The sequence below is a fragment of the Colius striatus genome, chromosome 7 (assembly GCF_028858725.1).
Source record: "Colius striatus isolate bColStr4 chromosome 7, bColStr4.1.hap1, whole genome shotgun sequence".
NCBI lineage: Eukaryota > Metazoa > Chordata > Aves > Coliiformes > Coliidae > Colius > Colius striatus.
Genome location: NC_084765.1, coordinates 7,377,622 through 7,404,117, shown reverse-complemented (window position 1 = coordinate 7,404,117; position 26,496 = coordinate 7,377,622). Strand labels below are relative to the sequence as shown.

Genomic DNA, 26,496 nt, shown 5'->3' with positions numbered 1-26,496 from the left:
TCTTGGAGGCAGTCTCATTTGGTATTTCAAAAGCTGTTGGGTTTTAACATGCACTGAGAAATTTTAAATTGCATTATGCATGATAACTGAAACTTTGGAAAACCATATGTAACACTGCCAGGAAAAAGAAAATTTAAAACAAAAAAATCAAAACCATGCAACTAAAACAACTATGAGAAAGACAGCAATAAAGATGGTATGACCAAAAGCTAAGTTTATTTAAGATTAGGCACTGTAGTCCTCAGGCATTTTGCTTATAACAATCTACTTTCTGCACACTCCTCTTGGCCAGGAATATCAAGATAAAATGTACTCTGGAATTCAGTCACAAATAATGCTCCATAATTTAGCCAAAGCAGAAAGCAGTATTTGCACTATGGTTATAGAACATTTTTTTCTTCACTGATAGTACTTTGCTGTCTATGTATATTTTTTTCTGTCATTTCTTTTTGGCACTTTTGTGAAGTTTTTCAGACTAAGAGCAACAAGACTAGTTTGCCCTCAGTAAAGTAACTGTTCAGTAAAGGATAATATTCTTTGTGAATCAGTTAAATAGTAAAATACCATAGAATAGTTTCTATAGAGGTGAAAAATAGAAAAAAACTAAATCCAAATCAATAATATTTTCAATAAGACTGGAAATGTTACTCCTTAATCTTGAATTTGCAAAATTATAATACAACATTTTGGAATTTATTTGACTATATTATTAGTCACAGCAAACATTTGGTATCACTGCCCTGTTTTCCTACAAAATGACAATTTAACCCTTTCCAAGAGTTTGACGAGGCTATCTTACAGTCTCCTAGTTTACAGGGTATGTTGAATCACTTTCTGCCAAAAGATCAATAATCAAAAGTGTAACAAACAGTACTAACATAGGAAGATCCAGATGGATACTCATCTTCCATGTGAAGACACAAAGTCATCCTACTATCAGCTTTCCAGTAAGAACCCTGAATTGCTACTTCAGTGTAGTTCAATAAGGTTCACTTGTGATCTAGGCCTGTGGTTGAGCTTTTCTTTCCCCTGCACTTACAGAGATATATACAATTCAGAGATTTGTTTAATTGTGTAATAGCATGGCTATATTCACTATTATTTGAAGGCAAGAATATTATACAACTATGAAACACCACATTTGTGTTAAAGTTTGCTGGGATTTTAAGGAGCATTTAATGAAGGTGTCACTTAGCTCCTGCTGAGAGCTACTATAACTCTTCCTTCCTCCATCAATACCTTTCCAACTTATACCCAGAGATTATCTTCTAAAAAGCACCAGTACTTTAAAGAAAAATATAATCATTGTCGCTAAAGTTTTTTAATCTTTACCAACCAACATTTTAATGAAAGATATCTTAGCCTACCTGTCTTCTAATACTAAGAAAACGGGAATGTGTCAACTACTTTATTTGTCTGGCAAATACAAGTTGACCTATTTATTTACAGACTGAACAAGGCCAATCCATTTCAGCTGCAGCACTGACCCTTAACAAGGATCCTGTGAATGAGCAGTTCATTACAATATGTACAAGTGACCTTTAATTGCATTAATGGCTTTGTTGCATATTCTTTCATTGCGACAACACAATTATGGCATAAATATTTCTGAACAACATAATTATTTATTTAACTATAAATATATATGAGTTCTGTTTGCTACCAAGGAATTGTAGATGTACTGTATTAAAACTGTTGAAGTTCTGAAAAATTGAATGGAGCCCTCATATTTTACTCACATAATGTCAAAGGTATGTCAAAGTCATAAACCAAAATTAAGTTTTAGGATATTATAAGTCTTCTATGCAATCTAAAAGTTCATAGTACCTTCCTGTATTCATCTCAAAATGATTTAATTTACATTTTTCAGTATTACAGAATAAGGTGATATTTCCTAATTAAGTTTTTCCACATATTCATAAGATACAAGTGTTCAGTAATTTCATTTACCACATAAAAATTATTACTTGATTTCAGTTCTATGTACCATTAGCATTCAGAGGGTTTTATTCTTTTTAAGTAGGAGCACTCCAAGTATTGTTTTACCTCAAGTTACTACAATTTAAAAATATCTCCCAAAACTTTATCTAAATTGTACTGTCACAATTTTAAACACATTTATTTATTAAAAAATGTTTGAAAGAATGTAATACATTTTTGACAGGTAGTCTTTTACAATATTGAAATCAAATCCTTGATTTCATCAAACTCTTCATATTCTGTGCCTTACTCCTGGAAGGCTCATGCCAAAATGATTTAGTTTGATTTTCTTTAACAACGGTAGGTTGGCTTGACAGCATCTGACAAAACAATTCAGTGAAGTACACCATATCAGGTAAAGAGAACCTGAACTGGCTACTAGATGAAATATTGTAGAATGGAGCTTGGAATTATGACAGAATTAGTTTTGCAGAAGAATATTTTTACAGTACTATTAATTTTAGATTAGCGAAAATGTTATGGTGTTATAATTACTATCTTTCGATCTCTGTTTAAAGAAGTCAGTGGTAATGTCTTTGTTAATATCATAGGGAAAATGGGCAGGAAAAATGAATGCAACAGTGGTTTGACTGGCATAAATTTCAGCTGAATTTTATCACAGTGTTTCACCTCTCAGTAAATTTAGATTTATACACAGTTACCTCCATTTGAATCCCCGAGCTGAAATGGAGCATCCAGTTTGCCAGGTATGATGTTCAAGGCAAACTAAGGAGAAAGAGGAGTTTCCCAAGTGTATTTGTGTTCTCAAATACATGGGGAGAAGAGGCCCCAAAGATTTTATGACATTAGAAAATAAAACAAATACACTTTCTGAAATACTTCATAGAATCAGAAAATCATAGAACAGTTACAGTTGGAAAAGACCTTTGAGATTATCAAGTCCAACCACTAACCTCACACTGCCAAGCCTATCACTAAACTAAACCATATCCCTCAGCACTTCAGCTATGCATCTTTTTAATATCTCTAGGGACGGTGACTCCACTGCCTCCATGGACAGCCTGTTCCAATGCTTAATAATTCTCTTGATGAAGAGCTTCTTCCTCTGAACCACAAATACCTGTAAAATTTCATCCACGCTTTGGGCACTGAGCAGCCAGGCAGTCACAACCATTACAGGACCAGAGAATCATAGAATGGTAGAGGTTACCCTCTGGCTTGGTAAAAGCAAGTTCCCCTCTGAGGTTGTAAGGCCCTATACAATCTGTAGCATGTAGCATATATTAGCTTTGGTGTTATACTGTGTAAACTTTACCTTGGTGGCTGGGAATTCATTTCTGTATTTTACTGACCAATTGCTAAAAAACTATCACCTTAATTAAATTTCCAGTAAACCAATATTTTGCCCTTTGTCAGCTCTCAGGCTCACAGATTCTTCTAGTTAAAATATTGACTAAAATAACTCATTAATTCAACGGATCTCTTTATTTACAAAGTTACTCAACTTTATGAACATCAGTGAAATATAATCAGGGTTAGGGTGAGTCATTAATAAAGACTGCTTCCAATTTTATTGGAAGAAGCCTATAAGAAGTGATGCTAGTGGAAACTTTCTAACTCTCACTGATCCAGAGGCTGCTCCAGTACATGTGTATTGTAAATATATGTTGATCCCATATGTTCTGATTGCAGGGTTGGTTTGTTCTTCCAGAAGAAACAGCTCACAATGTGTTTAATGAAAAATTACAAAATGTTTCTAGAAACAGAGTTCTGGCACTCAGTGACCAGTCACCATTCCCTGAAGGACCAAACTTGTGCCATGCTAAAGTCACAGTGAAACATCACAGACATTAGTTCTGACTTTGTCTTACCCACCTTTTTGGTAAATAACCTAGAGCAGTGGCTACTTGCACTTGTTTGCATATAAGTAGTGTACCATGGTATAGTCTGTATAAAATAAGCAATTAAAAAGGGTAGAATAAAAACAAAAAAGTAGAAATAGAAAGATTTCAGATGTAAGCTTCCAAGATGTATTTTCTGGTTTTAATTGCCACATTCACCTTCTTAATATTAAGTCTTCTTCCAAATACCAATGCTGTACACATAACAAACACATGAATATCTGGAGCTGCAACTAAATCTTGCTTATTTTGGCAATCATTGCTTTTCTTATAGTCCTTTATTGACAGACAAAGAAAGAATACTAGTATTAATATAATGTCCTTTGGAATCATACATTTATTTTTTGTTCTATATAGACTCAATTGCTAGGTTTCATGAACATATTTTCTACCAAAGACACAACCTTTTACTTTGGCAGTTACCACTAGGAAAAATGCACCGCAGAGTGCTCCACAGTCCCGTGTTGTATTTGCCTGACACTGAGAATCTGAGCAACTTTCCCAACACATCAATCCTCTAATTCTGACTTTCTTCTGGAAACTTAATTATTTTTGTTATGTGGCAAATCTTTCTCTCATATATGACACTGAGCTTCAAACTGAGCTGTCTTGTGAAGATTTTTGTTCTGGTTTCCACAGGTGTTATACAGCCATTAAAAAGAAAAACATATTAGTTGGCTCTTGTGTATTGCTAAGTTAAAAAAAAAAATCACAACAACTATTTATTAAACAACTGTTCTACAACTTGTAGGAAGATGCTTATTCTCTATGCTATTATCAATCAGCTGCTACCTGAAGACTAAACAAATCAGCAGGAAACTAGGGAAGCAGAAAAACCCACCTCTCAAACTTTCCTATTTGCAAACATTTATTTGAATTTATCAAATGTTTTAACTTTAAATACAGAATTTCAGAGGGTTTTGTTGACCAGGCAGTAACAATGGGAGTTAATCAAATATGAATCTTCTACAACTGTCTTGTCAAACCAGGTAATGATGTCCTGCCAGCCAAACTCTGAGGGAACATGTGAAAAAAATACAAAAGTAAACAGGCCTTAAGCTGCCCAAGGGAAAGTCAGCAAGATGGCAATTTCAATCATTTGGAATAATACTAAAGCAGCCTTAGGCTTTTCTCAAAATGGAAACATGTCACTGTTACTGCAATATTTCAGCAAATCAGACTGCAAAAAAAAGGAACACTTATGTAATCGTGGCTGTTGAACAGCACTGTAGTCAATGGTGAGGTGGAAAATAATTAAGAGGAAATTCCCTTTTTGCGAGTAATTGGAAATGTACCTAAATAATAAAGACAAAGAATGCTTCCTTAGAAATTCTGAGGAGTGAAAAATCAACTTTAGGCACAGATTCCTTTAGTTTTGCTAGAGAAGGCTTTGGAACAACAAAGATAAAGTTCTATCAAACAAAAAACCAAACATAATGTTCCTACCAAATTTATCAAATGTTGATAAAAGTTACATTCAGAGCTACAGATAAAGCTAAAAGTACTCGGGCAGAAAGGCTGCATTAAGATGAACGGGTTGTCATATCATTTAAGTGAGAAATCAAAAAATATTTCAAATATTTGGGGAACTTACCTAATCAGTAAACTTTTAGTATGTGTCTAGTCATGTAGCCATCTTTTAGTCAATCATCAGAAAATCAAAGGCAAATTGGCATGACTCAACCCAAACTTTAATACCGCATGATTGTGTCGTGTAAGCTTGTTTTGTGCGAGGGCTGCTGTGGTTTTAGTAGAGAGATTAACGACCGGACCTAAGCTGGCCTCCAAACCTTGCCCTGCTGATGCCTCAAGCCCTTTGAAGTCTGACCATCATACCTGGCAAAACAACAGTGGGAACTAGGCTGGTGTCAGATCTAATCAAGTTTCCTGCCTCAGCATAGCTAACTATGGGGTACACTAATTGGCCCAATTGCGGATTATACCTTTTGCTACAGATTCAAGACAATAATTTAGTCAAATGATGGTTTTTATCTCCTTCTAATTAAGATTCCAAAGTGGGAAGAAATAGGATTAGACAGGCTAACTTCAAAATTGTGTCCTTTAAAGTGGTATGCACATAAGATAGATCTCTGATAATATTGCATATAAAAATACATTGCTAGTAACTAATGTGTGATGCTTTGGGGAAAGCTTGATATAGCTGCTGCACCTTGTACCATAAACCTGTAAGTTTTCCTGGAAAGGTTCTACCTCACAATTTACAAATGGAAAATGAACACTTATTCATTAGAAAAGACCTTCACTCTGAATTTATATAAAAAATAGAATACATTTAATTTAACCTTATTTTAACAGAGATGCATAAAAACCTGAAGCAGTTAAATAATTCTGCAGATTTTTATAAAGAGGCTGAGTCCCTCCCACAAACTGCAATCTAATCAAACAGATTTGACATTTAAAGGGTTTTTTTTATTGACAAGGGCCAAACCACAAAGAGTTATTTAATTGTAGGCAACTTAGAGGTGAGAAAATCCAGGTCCCATGCCCTTATTTTAATTTGTAAAAGAAGAACGGTCCAGTCATGAAAGGGTTTCCTGAAGAAATTTTGCCATATATCATACGTTGTGTATTTCTAACTTTTCAAACGTATTTTGATTTTTAAAGTGGCATTTTAAGTAGAGGTCAATATTTTTACACTAAATTGTACATATAACTAAGCAGAAGATTCTCCAAAACTGTAATGTATTCAAAATATCTTCCTATTTCACATTTAAGCTATGAACCAAAGAAGCCAAAACTTGGTTGTATGTTGTATAAAGCACACTGTTGCTTGTAACACACACTGTTGTGCTGCTTTGTTTTCATCACCAGAATCAAACTGACTGCTGACTCATTACATTCTAACTGAAGAAAACCATTTTAGAAGACTGCATTCGCATCCCTTCTTAATTCAATTTTTCCTTGCTCCCGTTTTCTTATTGAGATCTTATTGCTCTAGTCCCTCTAATGTAAGTCTGCCTCCCCTAATAGTATGAGGAGGAAAAATGTATGTATTATAGATTAGTGAAATGCGTACAGGAAGATCACAGTAGGACAGTGATCTAACATGTTCAAAAAGGGCTAGTTTGTGTCAGCTCAGCTTACAGAAAACATATCTCTAACAAAACATGAAGTTATCCAAAGGGTCTGCAGCTGAGCAATTAAGGGAGAAATTATACAAATGGGTCATCTCTGTCTGTCTAGGCCAACAGGTTGTCTCAAGAGTTCCACTACAACCCTGTTTCCAACTCTTTTGCCCCATGGCTAATTCAATTCTTTTTACAGAGCTTCCAGCTAAGGTGTGGGATTTTTTTTCTTTCAAGTTACATTACAAATTAGAATCCCAAGTGCAGCTGACAGAAAAAAAATTATGTTCTGAGTCAGGATTCAGAGAAAGGAAAAACTCCCCAAACATTCTAATTCATACCCATAATAAATGAGAATTTACTGTGAAATGAGGACTCACATTTCTCTTCTCTTCTGAAAACAGAACATTTGTATTTTAAATGCAAACACAGACTATTAAGCTTTTTGTTTCTAACATACTGTTGAAAAGCAGTTGTTAAAATGGTTTAATACCTCACAATGCCTGGTTTCACTAACTGCATTCTCTGGCAAGTGAGAAACGTTAGAAAGGAATGCCTTTAGAAAAAGAAGCCCTCCTTCAACCTATTTGCCTTTAAGTGGCTTCTGAAGAGGATACCTCTAGTTGAGGAACTTTTGGCCCTCATGCAGAGATGACCTGCATGAAGAACTGGCTGCCTGATTAACTATTAACTACTCTCAATAGGATTAGATAATTAAAGACATTGATGACCATTAATTAGGAGGAGGGCACCTTAATTTGTCACTTGATAGGGCCCTTTCAATGATTTATAGGTTAGGGCTACTTGCAATTGTGAAGTGGAGGAGGCAGTCAAGAGAGAGAACCCTTAAGTTACCTTATCAAGTGGCCAGCTAAAAAGGGCAGAGGGTCAAATAAGGGCCAAAGTGGTCACTTAAGGGTGAAGTCCCAAACACCAAAGCAGTGCCAAGCCACATTGACCATCATTTGGTGATGGAGTAAAAAATATGCTAATTTATTGGTGGCAATTCTCTCTTTTTATGGTTTCAAGCAGTTAAGACAAGTGGCCTGCTTAAGAGCTTTTCATTTGAAAAGAGATTAAACAAAATGGTTTGTCAGGGATGCTTGGCTGTTTTATATCTTTGTTAAAAAAATTTGCCCAGACTGTACCCATGACTATCACATCACCCCAAAAGCCATCTTCCATCTCTAAGCATTACTTGGTTAATAAATACATCAGCTCTAATTGCTTAATAGTGCTGTGTTCATTTGCTCTTTAGCAAGAGTAAAATGAAATACATCTTTTGTAGTACTGCCTTCTACCAGGACTGTCTGCATAAAGGTCACAGAAAAAAGTTTAAATTTAGTAGGAAATTTACTTAAGGACATTAGTGTAAATGATACTGTGTTTAAAATGACATAAAAGAGCGAAAGGTGATTTCAGTAATGCAAAGAAAATGGTTTCTGAATACTGATAAGGACACTTATCCCTCATACCACACACAATTTTAGGCAGCATTATACATTAAAATCCCTCTACTGGGGTAATAACATGTAGCTACTTTCCCACCCACTAACGCAAGTAAGAGCAAGTCATTAACATTTAATTAAATATGCTCCTGACATCCTTAGAAACATGTCATGCTTTGTTATTGAAGGCTGTGGCCTACTTTCTATGTACATTTTAAACCAAAATAAACTATTTATAATGGACTGATTTAGCTCAGCAAACGAGCCATTTTGGATTAGAAGGCGTATTACAATATTTCATAAAACCGGAGAGCAAAACCAGAACGAAATGAATTTACAACATCTGATGCATATTTTATGTATTTCACAAAACAAAACATAAGAGATGGGATTAGCTCCACCTTTTGGGTTCTAAATAGTGAAACAAAACTGTTTCTCTTACCTCGATGGTGAACAGCTTCCTTTTTAATCTAAAAGCAAGGTCCTTTGTGTCTGACACATCACAGATCAAGCTATTAAGCCGAGGAATCTGATGTACGTGAACCAAACCTTGTGGAAAGAAAGAGTAAAGGAGGGAGAAAAATTAAGAAAACGCTGTCATCCAGATGCATAAATTAGAGTCTTACAGCAGAATTCTGTATATTTACACACACTCATCCTCCCCTTTTTAAACTGGAGCTTACTACCAGAAGCAATGAAGCAAACGGTGCGATTATACTCAAGTAATCAAGCAGAATAAGATAAACAGAAATCCTTGTGCGAGGGAAACTAATTGCACTTTGGTACAGAAGTACAGATGTAAAGAGGGATCTTAATACTTGTCAAAACTACAGCCGGTTTGTGTGTGATTTTCTCTTGTATTTACAGTAAGCAAATATGGCTATCACCTTGCATGCTGCCCACGGCACCACTGAGTGATCTTTATTTTATTAAATGCACCAGTAAGCAGCCAGCAAAACAAGGCTTATGGGTTACTGATAACCACCGAAGCTCTAATGAGAAGCACTGTGTTTTTGCCCTGAAAATGACTTGAAAAAACTTTCTGGAAAATGCTGATTTACATCATGCTTTTTGAGACATTTTAACCCCTAGAAGAAATACATTTTCTTAACGTAGGAAGCTTATATAGCTGTTCAGATGTTTTCAACAGTACTAGGTGCACTGCAAGCTCTGCATTCTGTCAGCTGCAACTCAGGCTGATTTTTTCTGACAAGGACGCTGGATGGTTTTTGTGCAGCCTAGTATAGTTTCTGAACAACCTAAGGGTGATTTCCTACATCTGAAAACCAGGAAAATTCTACAGGGCTTCTCAATTACTGGCCTATATTTGCTACTCATAAAGCCAGCCTCTAAATGGAAATACTGAACATTTAGAAAAGACATCTTACTTGAAAACGGCAGCTGTGAGAAAACTCCCAAACACTAGAACCCTAATTTAAAAGAAGGCAAGTATTTTTTTCAGGGTTTTATGTTACTTCTTTTTTTTTTTTTTAAAGGAAGAATAAAAGAAGAAAATTTCCTAAAATGTAAATACTTAGAAAAGCAGAATTTTTTATGGGTACTAATTATAAAAACTATTAATAATATTAGAAAAAAAATTTTTCACTTTGAAACCTTCTATTCTTGCCTGCAGTTTGGTGACATATAAGAATTATTTATTATGCTTTTGAGTTCAAAATATAGTTATTATATCTAGGCACAGTGGGGTTGCTTATACACAGTGTTCTAAAACTTTTATTTAAGGAGCATCTGTAGAATTATTTTGTTATTTTATTGACTTTTCAACTACCTAAATTTGCAGGTAGCTTAAGAAAATCATTGATGTAGGATGCATTAAATAACGCAGTAATTTATTCAAATGTCTCCTGAGTAATGTAAAAATCTTCCATCGTCTGCAGTAAATAAATCACAAAAGATATTCTTAAGCAAAAAGAATCCACAGAGTTAAAACCATTAAGAATACCTATTTTTAGAATGTTAAATTAAGGTTGTCTAAACCTCAAAAGCTATGTGTATTGGCATATAATTTTTATCAAGTAGTACCAAAAATGATTTAGCATACATTTTTACAAGAGACCGGGAACTAACTGCTAAAACACTTATTGTCTTAAAAGATCTCTTCAGTAGTGAGAAAAGAAGTATCAAATTGACAGAATTATGTTAGCAAAAACAAATGCCACCATGATTATACAGTTGGAAAAATAATTAGGCAAATTATTCTAGCTTTTGTTCACTGTTTCTTTTTCACTCACCTTTTTTTTATAGAGAATGAAATGTGCACTATTTTCATAGTCAAAAAGATTTTTCTCTGATTTATTAATTACAGCCTGCATACACACAGTGGTGTCTCAACACCATCTTTGCTTCTTTTGCTATATATTCTGCTATGGAAAACACTGCCACATTCTCACATGTTTACAGCAGGTTTTAGATAAGCAGTTTACTTTCAACTGAAGGTTTCCATGGAACTACAGTAAGTACCACAATAATAATAGCTGTAATTTATGCACACTCAGAACATCGCTCCGGATTTGCTGAAACTGTTTGTTATTCACTGCTTTGGCTATGCATAACTTCTAATCTAACCTATTACAATTTAAACAATTCTGCTGCAACAGCTAACAAAATCTTTGGGAAACAAAATCTAAAATCAAACATTATTACATATTTTGAAAATAAGTCACTTGAAAGGCACATGACTTTTTACCAAGATTAGTTTCATATGGTACATGCCACACATATCCACATTCATTTCTCTGAATGAGTTAAGTGCTGTACGTTAAAGCCAAGAAACAGAACATTCTATTATTTTGAGATAAAGTTTATATAGCACATCATTTATCAGTTTATCCACCTTAATATAAAATATGTTTTCCCGTGTTCTCTATTTAAAACTTGGTAGATCAAAAGTATTGATTTCACGACAAGTTCAGCTCACTGGTCAGATGATTGCCAAGCCTCCTCTGCATGTGAATTCCCCAAAGCCTGCCTGTTAAGATGTACATCTGATTGAGCCATGCCTCAGTAATACAGCTTGACAACATGCAAGGAGTTGCCATGTTTCCTTTGCAGCCTTAATGCACTTTACTGAAAATTTTCCTAACTCAAGACTGGTTAGCCAGGAGAAACATTTAAGAGGCATATTCTAAAATGAAATCAAATGCTACTTTATAGCAGATAACCAATTGGAGGGTAAGCCGCTAAGTGCCCTAGAAACACTCAAGGCAGACTTTTTGCATTGCTAAAGATGGAACTTACCGTGGTAATCCTTGTATAATGTATTGGTTTCTCTCTCAGAGCCAATAAATGATTCAAGACCAACTACCATATCTGACAAGTTTGTTACACGTTCCATAATTGCTTTATTCTGTAAGACATGGAAACAAAATACACATCCTATGTGATGAAAAAGGTAATTAATGTTCAAAGAGTAAGCCTTGGTCTTCTCAATGACAAACTGGGGGAAAAAATAGGTCATCAATACTTAGAAATTGCTTTAGAGGGATTTTATCTTTAAAAAAAAACCCCAACCTGGACGTTTATGTCTAAATAAAGAATACATTTGACAAGGAAAACCCATAAAAGGGCTAACTCAGCACTAAATGAATACTTTCCTAAATCTTCAAAACTTAAGCATTTGCTCACATTAGAGGTATTTACCGTGTCAGTGTCAGTTAAGCATCTCTCATTGACTTCTCCTATGAGTCAGATGACCAGCTTTTGTTTGTATTTTAAAAACCTTGTTTTTTAATACACTTAGACGTATCACCTCTAGTATTTTAAGCAAGCACAACTCACAAGATTATTCATTTTGGTTATCAGTCAGACAACATGGAACACCAAAGCATTTTCTTCAGCATTTTTCTTTCTAAAAGTTCCTCTCTACACAACACATGAATCTCATGTTTCAAGCTGTATTCCCATTTCTTAATATATTTGTGATTTAAAATTGATGCTTTATGTTTTTTGCAACACTGTACCGTCACGTGCCTTAAGACAGTTTCTGTGCTTAATTTTATGTAGTAGAAAGTAGCATTCAAAGGTCACAACAGCGATCTTCAGGGGATAAATTGTTCTTAAATATTTTGATGATGTCAGTATTTAATGAGCAAAAAAAGAAACAAATCTGTGCTAAAAAGTAAATACTTCTTTAAGATAAGAAGTAGTTAGTTTAAAGCTGCCTGGACAGCTGGTATACTCTTATTCTTGATGCCTTTAGATGCTATACCCATCACACCTTCAGGAACACCAATCACCTCTAGATACCAAGTATGAGGAATTAGCTCAGTAGCTCCAATTAACGGTTTTGTATTTTGCATTAAAGTATCTGGTACATTCTGTACTTCCTGACTATGACTGACAGTTATTATGAAAGTTCAATTTAAATACCGGTAAACTATTTAATGATAACAATTGACAAAGTAATTGGGAGCGGCAAGAAGGGAAACATCCCTACGTATGTTAGAAAAGTCTATGCATTGTACCGACATAAGGGTTTATTAAAATGGTGATCAATACATCAATTGCTTCCATGAATCCACATTCAACTGAACTCATATTCAATTCCTAGCCACAAAGAAACCTAGAAGCAGAAGTGAAAGGTGAACATGGCCTTCTCCCATCAAAGAATAACCTGAATTCTGTTTTTTAACTGCTTCATAAACTAACTCATAGCCTGTCCTGCACAGCCCAATCTGCTCAGGTTGCAAGGCCTAAATTCACCGATCCCATGGTACCTTTATACCCCCTCCCTCCCCTACCTTATGGGCCAGATGGCATTAAATCCTGGGGACTGATCTCCTTTCAAAGCTGCTACTTGTGCACAGGCCAAAATGATCCATCCCCATGGAATCAGGGAACATCAATGTTACCTACAATGTCTAATGATGGATAATGATAAAATGGTGTTAAGTACTACAGAATATCCTTTCTAAGGAATAACTTAAGAGATCTGAGCTAAAAGAACACTGCCTACACATCAATCCCTAAACTTCATTATTCTATCCATCCCTGAAATATTAAAGTGACTGTCAAATTATTTCCTCTTCTAGGAAGCCAGAGACTGTATAGTATATTTTAATGGAAGCTTTTGGCCATATTATTATACAGAGCCAATCACATAAAGGTGGTATATGTATAAATCTGAAGTAGCCCATGACCTCTGTAAATCCACAGATCAGAAATCACTGTATTTTGCCAGTTCTTCAGCAGGCTGATGGACGTTATTTGTATGAGAAAGAAATCCAAAATTGTTACATGAATAAATAAACACTGGTGATTTCTGGAATCTAACCTGAACTCTTGGTATAGAAAAAATATTCTATAATTTGAAAAAACATTCACTGTCCATTAACGTTTTTGCTTTCACATTGCCTAACAATGGGTTACAAGAACTGTGGATAGAAAGATGCTCAATCATCAGCAAGGTATCTTTATTGTCAACAGTCCTGCAAGTCATAAGAATAGCATCTTTCCTATTTGGTCCTAATTCTGGAAAGATAAAGTGAAGGATAACTACTCAGTATTTACCTAATAACATATACTTCAACATATTGGTTTCAGCTCTTCTTCTGAACAGATTTGTTTCCATAAATTGTAGTCTGTTTGCCCGTTTTGATTTTCTTTTTGTTTTTGAAGTGTGTCAAAACATTCTTCTGGTTTAACGCAGTGTATCTTGGGAAATATTTTGCACAGTGAATTGCCACACCAAACAGACATTTGCTTATCTGACATTGCTGCCATAGATCTGTATCTATCATGTATTTTCTTGTTTGCAGTGTTCAGCACATTAATGTCCAATCAAAGCTGACGTCAGCACACAGATAGTTGTGATGTATGGCATACTGACATAAACACACAAATCATGTTGCCCCATCTGGGCCTGAAAATTTAACAGAGCTCCAGATCTTCCTTCAGCCCCATACAAATCTACCTCCTGCTTCTGGCATAAACTTGGCAGCTCTGGAGGTGAGCCAGGACATGGTTAGGAGGGAAGCCAGGAATGGGGAGATTCAGGGAAAGACTTTGCTGGCAGCTAGAAGAGGTATTGTTTTAAATTGCACTGAAAAACAAAAAAACACCAGCCCTCAACCCAGTTCTGGAAAGTTTTCAGTCTTGCTAGATGTACTGCAGTTTTTCTAAATTAGTTAGTTCAGCCAAAACGTAATTATTCTAACAACATGGTAGCAACCCTATTGTGCAGGCTGGGCTGGGCATCCATTCTATATCTTACTTTGTGCTCACTGTTTTAGACTCATATTTTCTTTTAAGTGCAAACTTGCAATATTTGGGCTCAACCTAAGCATACATTCAAAACAACGTCTCAAGGGAATCCATGTAGCTAGTTGGATAGATAAATGGGAACTATACATGTATGTTTAACCAGCTTTTGGGAAGGGCAATTATGGAAAAAGAGTGCTTTGTCCTACCAATTCATTTGCAGAATCTACACGGCTTTGAGTAATTATTTGTGTTTCAAAATACTATTTATACAAATAAAGCAGTTCAAAATGAATAACCTTCTGCGTCTGAGTATAACGCATGGGATTCTACCAACACAAATACACGTACAGCCTGTACGTTCAAACTCACATACTGAAACTAATATAGTGTGTTTCTACTGGATTGAGTTCTCAATATATCTCAATTTTATCATTACTACTATTAATCAAATCAATTTTGGTTTATCTGGATTCTGTATTAGGGAAAAAATATGTCATTTCTAGTCTGCTCTAATTTCTAGTTCTCATCTGATTTCCTGTCAAAATTTTTCTAACATCAGAGACATGTCCTCCTGGTTTTATTTTGTTGGTTTCTAAAGAAATTAAAAACCTCATAAAATTTAAGTAATAAAAATATTGAAATTCTCAGTCCTTGCACTGCATTAAAGTCAAGTCAAAGAACTTGAAGAAGAATTTCAACTCTTCTACCTAATACATATAAACAGTCTCAAAATTTAAAAGGAAAATAAGAGACTCATGTTAAAGATCTGCAATCAGCACCTGTATAAATATATTTTAAGCTCTTGAATCACATGGGTTTGGTATATTTGCATTTGTATTGTAATCAATACAGTCACATAATTTTAATATGAGTGTATTTATTGAATTGAAAATAAGGTATTTTAAGACTATGTCTCTTTTCAAAGATACATTAGGCCTATATTTTAGTTGAGAGCTTCTGCACCTGTACATTCTGGTAATCTAATCTGATTTTATTATAAAGTATTTAAGAATTCACGCATTGACTCTTAAAATGGGTTTCGTTATCTAAAAGATTACTTAACAACTGCTAGCACTGAGACAAAATCCATTTTATATGGTGAGTTACCTACATGCCCTATGACAGAAGAGAACTTAGAGATAAATTCAGATACTCCCCCTAAGCCTCCGCTAAACTGTAACTGTAGGCAACAACTTGTATTGTTACCAACAGGTGAGTCCAGTAATCCTGACACCTCATTTCAAAGAAGGTTTAAGTAATAAACAGCATGCAAGTTCATGCAAAGTAATGTAAACCTTCTGAAGCAAATTTTAGCGTGTAAATTTTCCAAAAAAAGCTCAAAAATTGGTTGTGCCTTTTTTTTGTTTCTATCTCATTGTATTGTAAAGCTGAAGTAAGCTTAGTACTATAATGTAGGCAGCCACATTAGACTATAAAGAAACACTGTCTGGATATTCAATAGACTAAATAATTCTTGATATTTTCTGAGAGAGTATCAAACAAATATGCATTAATGACTTCACAATATACATATATTTACCAGTTGTCATTGCTACTTAATTGCCGAAGGATTTTAAACTGAAAAGATAAATTACTAATATTAAGAATCATGGCTTAAATGTTTATCACCATTTGTTAATAATTACTGTGTAGAAAATCACAGAACTACTCATACATTTTTTTTTTTGGTAAAAGAAGTTAGGCCCTTGTACTGGTTTTACAGAGACACAGAGTATGTGCACTTCATTATTAACAAATTCTCCCCTCTACTCTGCCCTCGTGAGATTGCATCTGGAATACTGTGTCCAGTTCTGAGCCCCTCAGTTCAAGAAGGACAGGGAGCTGCTGGAGAGAATTCAGCACGGGGCCACCAAGATGATTAAGGGAGTGGAGCAACGCCCTTATGATGAAAGGCTGAGGGAGCTGGGGCTCTTTAGCTTAGAGGAGACCGAGGATTGATCTCATTAACGGTTAAAAATACATAAGGGGCAGGTGTCAGGAGGACGGAGTCAGGCTGTTCTCAATGATGTCCAATGATAGGACAAGGGGTAACAGATACAAGCTGGAACATAAGAGGTTCCAAATAAACACAAGTTAAAACTTCACTGTGAGTGCAAGGGAGCACTGGAACAGGTTGCCCAGATGGGTTGTGGAGTCTCCTTCTCTGGAGACATTTAAAACCCACCTGGATGAGTTCCTTTGTGACCTACTCTAGGTGGCCCTGCTCTGGCAGGGGGGTTGGACTGGATAATCTTTTGAGGTCTCCTCCAACACTTAAGAGTCTCTGATTCTGTGATTTATAGCCACTCTGCCAAAAATTCTTATACCAGTAATTAACAAAGACTGTAAAGTATAAAATTCTATAGTTATTCTGACTCCAAGTTGATTAGCACTGTTCTTGGTGCTTGCACACATCAAATTTTGGCTCTAAAAGTACACGCAGACCACTGGAATATGAGTGATAATATGTTAACAGATTTTGGTATGCAGAAATCTATATCAATATCACAAGAAAACTGAATGCAAGCATGATGTTGTTGCTTGAAGACAAGTGCCCTAGAAATTTAGTTCAAGGATTTTCCACAAACTACAATTCTTTCAGTGATGACAAAAACACATTCAGGGATTCCATTAGGTGTCTTTTACTTTTGAATAACCTTACTGGCTATAACAGAATTTAAGTATAGATTTCCATTCATATGGCTGAAGTAGTGATTTTAGTTGATCTGTTTTATGTACACTGTATTGCTTTAGCTAATGTCAAGTAGTGAAGAGTATCTGAATAATTTCATACAAATTACACAAGCAAAGAAAGGACATCTAGCGAAGACAGCAGTAGGAAATCAAATGCAATTTATTTGCAAAAATGGCAAGAGAGTTACAAAGCATCTGTTGGCCAATATGTTACATGCTGTATTAATTCCAGATTTTGGTTGTTCTTTTAAAGTTGCTTTTGATAATGTTTTTCCTGATAGTCTATACAAACTAAGGAGTCCTTCAACTAGTGAAACTAGCTACAACTAATGTATCTGTGTCTTAGAAGCTCAAAATATTTGAGCCATGGCTTCCTTATCTTACACCTAAAACATTATCACTGTTACAGGACTTCTGCAATGTTATTATGAAATATACTAGATGAAGGTGGATAACCCAGTATTCAATTGAAATTTATATGGAAAATAATCACTCAGCGATTAAAAACTCAATAACACACACACAAAATTCATTCTTTGGATCTAATGAAGCTGGCAAAGGGTCTGGAAAACAAGTCTGACGAGGAGGGCCTGAGGGTATTTAGACCAGAGAAAAGGAGGCATTATCACTCTCCAAAAGTACCTGAAAGGAGATTATAGTGAGGTGAGGGGGTTGCTTTCTTCTCTCCAGTAATGAACAACAGAAGAGGAGGAAATGGCCTCAAGTTGCACCAGAGGTTTAGATTTGAGATTAGGAAGAACTTCCTCACTGAGAGGGTTGTTAAACATTGGAATGGGCTGCCCAGGGAGGTGGTGAAGTCACCATCCCAGGAGATGGGATGAGCTGCTGAAGGACATGGTTTAGTAGTGGGCTTGGCAGAGTGAGGTCAGCGGTTGGACTTGATGATCTCAAAGGTCTTTCCCAACTGAAATGATTCTATGATCCACTGAATATGGATGGCCTAGACCTGTCTATTACTTGAGCTATAAAAGAATCTATTGTCAGCAAACCTTGGCACCCTACAAAGCATGTCTGTTTTGCTATTGGAGGGAAAACCTAAAGGCCAACAGTGAAATGAATGATGACTCAATACAGACAAAACAAGCAAGTCAATAACAGTTGCTGCTGAGACCTACAAAAATGAATAAGAGAACAAAGACTACACAGTTTAAATCAAACTTTTCATCTGATGACCTCCAAGTGCTTTACAAAAGACAGGTAAGCGCTGCATTCCTCAAGTCGTGTAGAAAGCATGAAAATGCCATGTGAGTAGTCCAAAGACACAAACCAGTCAATGGTGAGCTGGGAACTAAACTCAGCCTTTTGCTGAAGCACTGTCTAACCCCCTCTCTTTGAGTCTTGCTTTTGGAGGCTGCATCTATGGCTTTGGGGTACCAGGAAAATATTTGGTGATATCATGAAGATGATGTGTCAGTCAAAGCCCAGAAAGCTGGGTGCTGAAAATCCCATTATTATTTGGCTCAAAGAGGTGACAGAGGTACAGGGTATTAAAGGATGATACATTTTGAGCTGAATCCTTGTTCAGTGCTTTTCTATTTCCTTAGAATTCAGTACCTGAAAGCACAGGCTGCATGTGACTATGAATGGTTTTGGTGTGCAAGGCTCCTGCATAAGTCCTGCTGCCTTGGACAGGTGAAATAAGCTCAACTGAGCCCTTCTGCAGTGAAGAGTGAGGAGATGGGAAGAAATTAATACAAGATGTGGGCTGAGATAACCCAGCATCTTGCCTGAACACTACCTGGTCCTTATTAATGAGACTGTCTAATTGATATAAAAACTGGGGAAACTGTATTTTATTATTTGTTTTTATCACAAAAATGAAATGTTCATTTTAATGGATTTGTTTACAAAATTAAACACATAAATATTGAATGCTACAAGTTGGTCACAGTGTAATATAAAATACAGATGCAAAAGAGGACCAAAAGAATGAGAATCATATTACAAAAGAGTCATAACAAAAATCTTGAAATGAATGTATCTGGGACCAACTGGGTTAACTAAAATCTTATGACTCCATTGGGAATTATTTATTATAAGAAGAAGGTTTAGGAGTTACTTTTGTTGCCATTTTGCCTAAAAAAAAAAAAAAAATCATTGCAGCTTGATTCTGACAGGCTAACTGTTCCTGCAACTTTAAACAGTGCATTGTATTTTATTCACAGGTGACCAAAAATATCAAAAGGAACACCTAACTGACGTTGGTAATCAAGTGGCAAAGATTCTGAAATATAAAATAATTAAAAAACCTAATCCCTTACTCAGTATAAAATTATAGGCTGTCATTAGGAGCAGGCTGGCAAAGCCAGGTCCAGATGGGAAACTGACTGGGCAATAAGAAGAGGTAGGGTGGAAATGATGGGTAGGCTGAAAAAGATGGAACCTAAGCAAAGACATGATTGCTCCCTCTGCTGGCAAGGTTCTCAGTTGCTTTAATTTTTAACTAATGAGTAGGCAGTTCTTTAATTATTTAGGATCTAGCCAATAAATAATGCAGAATGTTCCTTCCTCTGTCTGTTGCTGTGTGTTTGCACATTTTTGAACTTATGGTGCCCTATTTCACTAGAATAATTTGCCACAGAATTAAGACTCAGATGGATATCTAATGGTGGAATTAGCAGCTTTATATTTTAATTGTTCATAAAATGAAAGGCAAGATTAAGGTATTTAACTTTTAAAATACTATATTTTACAATGTATACTCATTTCATATCTAATATACATATTGCACAATATTAAGATAAATTGCTTATCATATCATACTGTAACAAGAACCCTTTAATGTGGCAGTAAGACATTATAAAATGAAACATCCTGCAACACAAGCATATTAAATTACATGTCACATCAAAAAAGTGCCATTCTTCCATGAGTAAAATTCATGTCCAGAGAATTCAGTGATAACATTTGTATTAAAGCTTAATTAAAAGATGAAGATTAGTAATTCATTACTTGATTTGTGATATAAATTAATAGCTGCAGTAAGAACATTTAGAAAAAATCTGTTCTAGGATTTTGGCCTACAACCAGATGCTCCCAGAACAGGAGGGATCAGCTTTTTTTGCCCACTGTTCTCATCTGAATCCTGGCTGAAAAGCTACTCCAGCTCCCAGCTTTCCAGAAGGCTCCATCCCAGGAATCCTCGCCTGCCATTTGGTTTGCTGATTTTAATCTCATAGGACTTTCTTACAGTGGCTCCACTATGCTGAACTGGCACTTGCTCCTAGAAGTGAGTTATTATTAAACTTGTAGGTCAATTGTGGCACTAGCAACTCTTTGGAAGCTTTCAGCCATGATGTACAATTTGCTGGTCTAATTAAATATTAATTCTAAGTGTTACATTCTGTGGCTAAGAGCTTTTATTTTCCATCATCAGCCTGGAAGAGAAAGAGGTTACAAGGCTAATTTAATTTTTTTTTTCGCCCCTAGCATTAAAGTTAACTACAGAAGCACAAAAACATCATTAAAGATGCAGTATTCCTTTTTATTATGATCATATTTTAATTAATAGAGCAGGTCTAAACAAAAAGATGTAAAATTAGATTCTGGAATTTCAAGGTTTTTAAAACAGCACCAAAAGTTCATATTAAAATGTTTCTAAACAAATACTGAACAGAAATTCAATGCTCAGTTATTTGAAAATCACTTGGGAAATACATATGCAAGAATTTAAATAAAAAATAGTTTTACAGAAAATTATTGTTCATTGTCCTGAAATGCAATAGACAACAGATAAACCCCATACTTAATGCTAGATTCACAGGGCATTTTAAAAAAAAACCTTGTACTTCTATGTATGTGAAAAAAACAACAGTATTGCTTCAGAAAAATGATATTACCATCTATTTTCCAACAAAATGACTTGCTTAAAGTGAGTGACCACTTTGTCCTGCATTATTTAAAGCCATTCTTCTAATCTTTAGTTATCAGTGTCCAAATGGGCTCAATACATGAGCCTCTTCCCTTCTGCTTCCATAACAGTTGTGTCCATGTCTGGACACTGGGCATTATATTAACTACTTAGTTCAGTAGCCAAAAGATTCCATATGCTTGAACAGATGACTATCTCCATACTGTGATGGGATATTTAACTGTTTAGGTCTAATATTGCAGTTAAAAGATTTAGTTCTAGATATTATCTTAATTTTAAAAGTTTTCACAGGCATATTTTCAGATTATATATATGAAATGTAAAATAAAATCACAATGATGCACATATTTGAGAACTTTTGAAGTTTAACATACTCATTTTGGAAAAGTGATTCTTTTGATTAAAAGTGTGTTGATGAGACGGGGGTAAGGATGTGCATATCGTTTGTTTCTAAAAAGGTAAAATGAGAAAGCTGTTTTTGGTATGCAGTTTTTACAGACAGTGTGACTGTTCATTGTAATGTAGCTGTCAGTTAAAAGACAATTAATATGTGGGTCCAAAAACATGCTTCAGATGCATATTGTATCTGTTTTTCACATGGGTGGTCATTAACAAATCAGAAATGGTAGAGTTACAATACAGCCTGTTGGCAAGAGTAAACTTATTTTCTGAAACAATAAAATATTTCTGTTTCTTCTGCAACTTCATTAGCAAACAGTATCAACAATAATAGAAGTATAAAGAAAAATTACCGTCCCATTCTGAATTGTGTACTTCTCTGAGCTTACTACTCGATCATAGTTTTAAAGAGGCTTTTATGAATGCCTAGAACATCCAAACCAGAATATCTGACAACTACATAGATAATCCAAGAACACTTGTCATAAACTCATGACTCTCAATACTTCTTTGTATGGTTGTTAAACTGTATTTATCACATATAACAAAAAGCAAAATGCAACATCAAAAAGCAAGTAAAAAACCCCCAAAATAGAAAAAATATAAAGCTAATTTCAACCTCACAGTTTCCATTTTGCAGAGAGTTTAAAAAGCTCACTTAACCATGTTACATAAACTACATGACATTTGATCTCAATACAAATTTGTGTGCAATAGCTACTGCATGAAATTCATTTGAAGATTATTGAGCATTTTACACTTGTGAACTCTGAGAAGTTAGAGTTCTAAGGCAGGCAATCACTCTTATCTTTTGTCATAGGAATAAAGACTCCAACCTGTAAGAAATTCATAGGCTATAGGAGTTCACATCTCATAATCCTATATTAGCAATGGATTGCGAAGCACTTTATTGCTTGACTTTGAGTTTAGCTGCTAAATTACTCAGTGTGAACACAAAAGGCTATGGATGTGAAATGGTTTGTTTCTGAATATTTTTACACTGAAACATATAGTAACTTATGCACTTCAGTGAACTCAAAGCATCACAACATCAATAATGTAGGAAATAATTTTTTTAACGTACTGGATGAAATAATGAAGATACCTTGCTAAACAGAACTTCAGACTCCGTGGACAGGTTCTGGAACAAGACTTATTCATACTGACTTTTCATTAGTCAATTAATTTCCCTTGGTAGATGCTGACTAATATGGTTGTTAGTCCTTACCATTAATACAGCTTCAAGTTCAAAATAAAAGATGGTTTTCATACAAGTGTTATGCTTTCTCTCAGTGAAAATAATCATCTACTAAAAAAAAAATTTAGTTGAGTGATACAAAACTGGAAAGAAAATGAAAAGAATTTAGAATGTTACTCAGTCTTTTAGGGGAAAAACATTTTTTGGACTTACCAATGGTTGTGAGTAATTAGAGAAAAAGAAGACAATGTATTGAAAAATATTTAAAATTCTAATTTAGGACTTTTGCCAAGAGCAACAGCCCATTAAAGCCTTTTGAAGTCACGCTGTGGAGCACAGAAAGTTGTGGAGATTTTTTGTGTTTGTTTTTTTAATTAAGTTCTAAACCTCATGGATTATTAACATACAGAAAGAGTCCTTACTTTTTTTAAAAATAATATTCCTTAAATTTGGAAAGTATCACAACAAATGAAATACCTGTTCAGTCTGCCCTCCTTGAACAATGCTAGATTTTGAAAATGGAAGTAAATTTCCTTTTCCAGATGCACCACCTGATTTCATAGGTACAATGCATTTTCAAGAAGTTAAAAGACTTGAAAAATAACCATCCATCAACTACTTTAATCATACTTGTAAGTATCTCAATATTTATTACTTGACAGACAGTGTGAGATAAGAGTATGTTCAATTGGTAGAAAATATCAATCAAGTAAAACTTGTCACACATCATCTGAATAAAATTCATAATTGAGTAAGTTTTTAGCATCATTTTATTGAAATCCTCTTACAGAATAAAGTATTACTATTTTTATAGCTGAGAAAAGAGAATCTTCCTTTTTCTTTATGCACTGCTCGCACTAGAAATTTCATCAATAAAGCACAGTTTGTTTTCTTTAGTGGACTACAATTTCTTTAAATCACTGTGAATAAAAACTCTGTAGACAACCATATTTTTTGTAAATTTGCATCTCTTACCAAAATACAGCCTTACAGAAGACTGTGAAGACACTGAGTGTCCTATCAAACTGGTTGAATGAGCATCATCTTTGGATAAATGCAATTCAAAGTTACTAAATCCAAGACAATGAATAGCTGGAATAGTGAAAGAGCCACATTGGTGGATGTGTACCACAGAGGGAAAAGCATCAAGATAAACAACCAAATATTACTGTTTAATGTTCAGTAGTCATCAAAGAGACAAAGCAGACATTAGAATATAGGAAAGGTGAACAAACAATAATAGTGTTACTGTATTGTGTTAGTTCAACAAAATAAAATACGACAAAAAGAAAAGCAACTGTTTAAAAACATACTAAGGAGGAAGCAGGAGAAAAAATACAAAAGAATCAGAATATAGAAAAGATAAAATAGGGAGCCTCATCTTACAGTCTCATCAGCTAAGAACAAAGATATAGTTTCTGAAAAATAAAGTCCAAAATTAAACTTTCTGAAAAAGAAAGAAATCAGAGATTTCATTTGTGGAATTCCCTGTCACAGCACAAGATGTGAAGTATTTGGCAAAATACATAAAAGAAACCAACCTCAAACTATATAAATATATATTCCGTATATTTATGTAGTTTGAGGTATAATATACATATACACATTGCTCATATACTACATATAAAAAACATAACTAGTCTGGGTTGAAACAACATTGTCCCTGTTGAAACTCAGTACTGCCAATTGCGAGTTTTATTTCTTCTTTACTGGAGTAACTGGTCTGGGGACTGACAGAGACAAATGGTATGAATTACTACTAAACTCTAGTTTTTCAAGACAAAGCAGGTAAAACTGAATCCATTTTTCTGTATATGTTTTGCAGATAAAACCTTGATTAAAATGTGATTTAGAACTTACATTTGCCTTCATGGAAATTACTCATGTGAGGAATTTACTTATAGACCATCTAATTAATACAACTGGTTAGCAAAAGATAACATAGAAAATACAGAAACAGTAGTTCAGGGAATAAATGTGGAATTTACCACATCTCAGAAAAATAGTGTGCATTTCCTATGCCTCCAGTGTACTGACTTTTAAGATTCAACAGAGAAAGCATATGCTAGAACGTACTCTGATCAAATTAAATACATATACAGAAATGCACTTGAAAAGAAAAAAATCCCCTTCTCTAATTCTCTTGGAAAGAAAAGATATTTTCTTTACTTTTTTTAATCCACCAAGAAACCTCAGCAACAGAATGGTGGGTAGCTGGGTTGTGAGAATGTGAGCAGCTGCTGTTATTATAACTAAAGGTCTGTCTATGGCTTGAGCCTGAGAGACCACATGTTCGGCTGTCCTCTCATCTTGCCATCCTCACCAATTAACTATTAACATGGAGGGCTGTACACATGCTCTCAGGGGCTCTTTAACAGGCTTCTTGGAGAGTGGAACAACTACACAGCAGGGCTCTGGGAACTGAGTAATGTAGGGTATAAGGAGCCCTCAGCAGCTTTGCTCCTCCTAATGACAGTTTTCTCCACAGTTTAGTGCTTAAAGAAGGATCCATGAAGTTTAACAACAACAAAAAAAGTATTCTAATGCTTTCATTTGTTTAAGGCTGATAAGCAAAAATTTTGGAAATAGTATTTCTTTTTTTAAAATCTCAGAATATTCTAGCACTTACTGTAAAATAATTCTGCTAAAATTAAAAAGTCAATTATTTAAAAAATGAAATATTGTTTAAAACCCCACTGCATGGAAATGGGAAACCAAAATCATCTATCCAGGTAAGTCTGCAATAAACAAAAAACTTCAGTCCTTCAGTTTGTCTTTTAGAGATGTTTCTGGACTTCTCTAAAATATGATCATACATTGACAAAACCTATAAAAAAAAGAGTATAATGAAATCACTTGTATATCCAGATTATGTACAGGTAATTCCAATGTGTAAAAAGAAGGACGATAACCTTACATTCACAAATTCTATCCATTGCATTAAATTTTACTGTCAATCTTTTTGAAGGCCAACTGCCATCTAATATATAAAAGTAGGAGATGGAGGTTTCCACTCAAATAGGAATATTCATCCACTTCTGATTGCAAGGGTAAAACTAGAAAATCAAGATTTTTTTACTTTTGAAGCAGTAAGTGTGTCAGGTTTCTAGATAAATGACACTTGCGGATACCCAAATACCTTTACAAAATGCAATCTAATGATAAACTCATCTACCACAAAAGCATTTTGCATAATATAAGGTTTTATCCAGTACTTTTCCACTATAATCAAATCAAATTAATATCTAAAATTATAGGCTTTCAGTTCATTGTGAATAATAATTTGCTTTTGTAAGTTACATTACCACTTGCACAAAAACCAGACTATCTACATTTTTCCTCTTGTTAATAAACTTTATTTCCAGAACATACATTTAAGTCTCTATATACTATCAGGTGCTGTTAGTAGCTTCTGATTTTGCAGTTGGGAAAATTACTGTGGTATCATAACTGCTTTGCTCCTGGTCTCAATATGAGGGGGTATTAGAAATAAGGAGTAAGCCTCTATCTTTCAGTTCCTGGCTTTAAGGACAAGATCACACATCACTATAATGACCAATGAAGACAGTGAACTGAAATGTCTTGCAGTGAAAGTCTAAACAGCATTCTGAAGGTAGTGGAAAAGTGTGTAGGGATGTTGTAAAGAAATAAATAAGAAATTTCTAGCAGGATTTTATTTGCTTTCTTACAGTTTCTGAAATTCTGATAGTTTGTC

The 26,496-nt window shown here is 34.7% G+C and overlaps 1 protein-coding gene across 3 annotated transcripts in view; it reads right to left on the bottom strand.

Annotated features, from left to right (window-relative positions):
* The window catches only part of ELP4 (elongator acetyltransferase complex subunit 4), a 136,735-nt gene that overhangs the window by 66,768 nt on the left and 43,471 nt on the right, over positions 1–26,496 (bottom strand). For all 3 annotated transcript variants that reach the window (XM_061999711.1, XM_061999714.1, XM_061999712.1), the window contains exons 8-9: positions 11,635–11,743; positions 8,819–8,925 (exon numbers count right to left, since the gene is read on the bottom strand). In XM_061999711.1, coding sequence (XP_061855695.1) covers positions 8,819–8,925; positions 11,635–11,743 — 216 coding nt within the window. The remainder of the gene's footprint in view (positions 1–8,818; positions 8,926–11,634; positions 11,744–26,496) is intronic.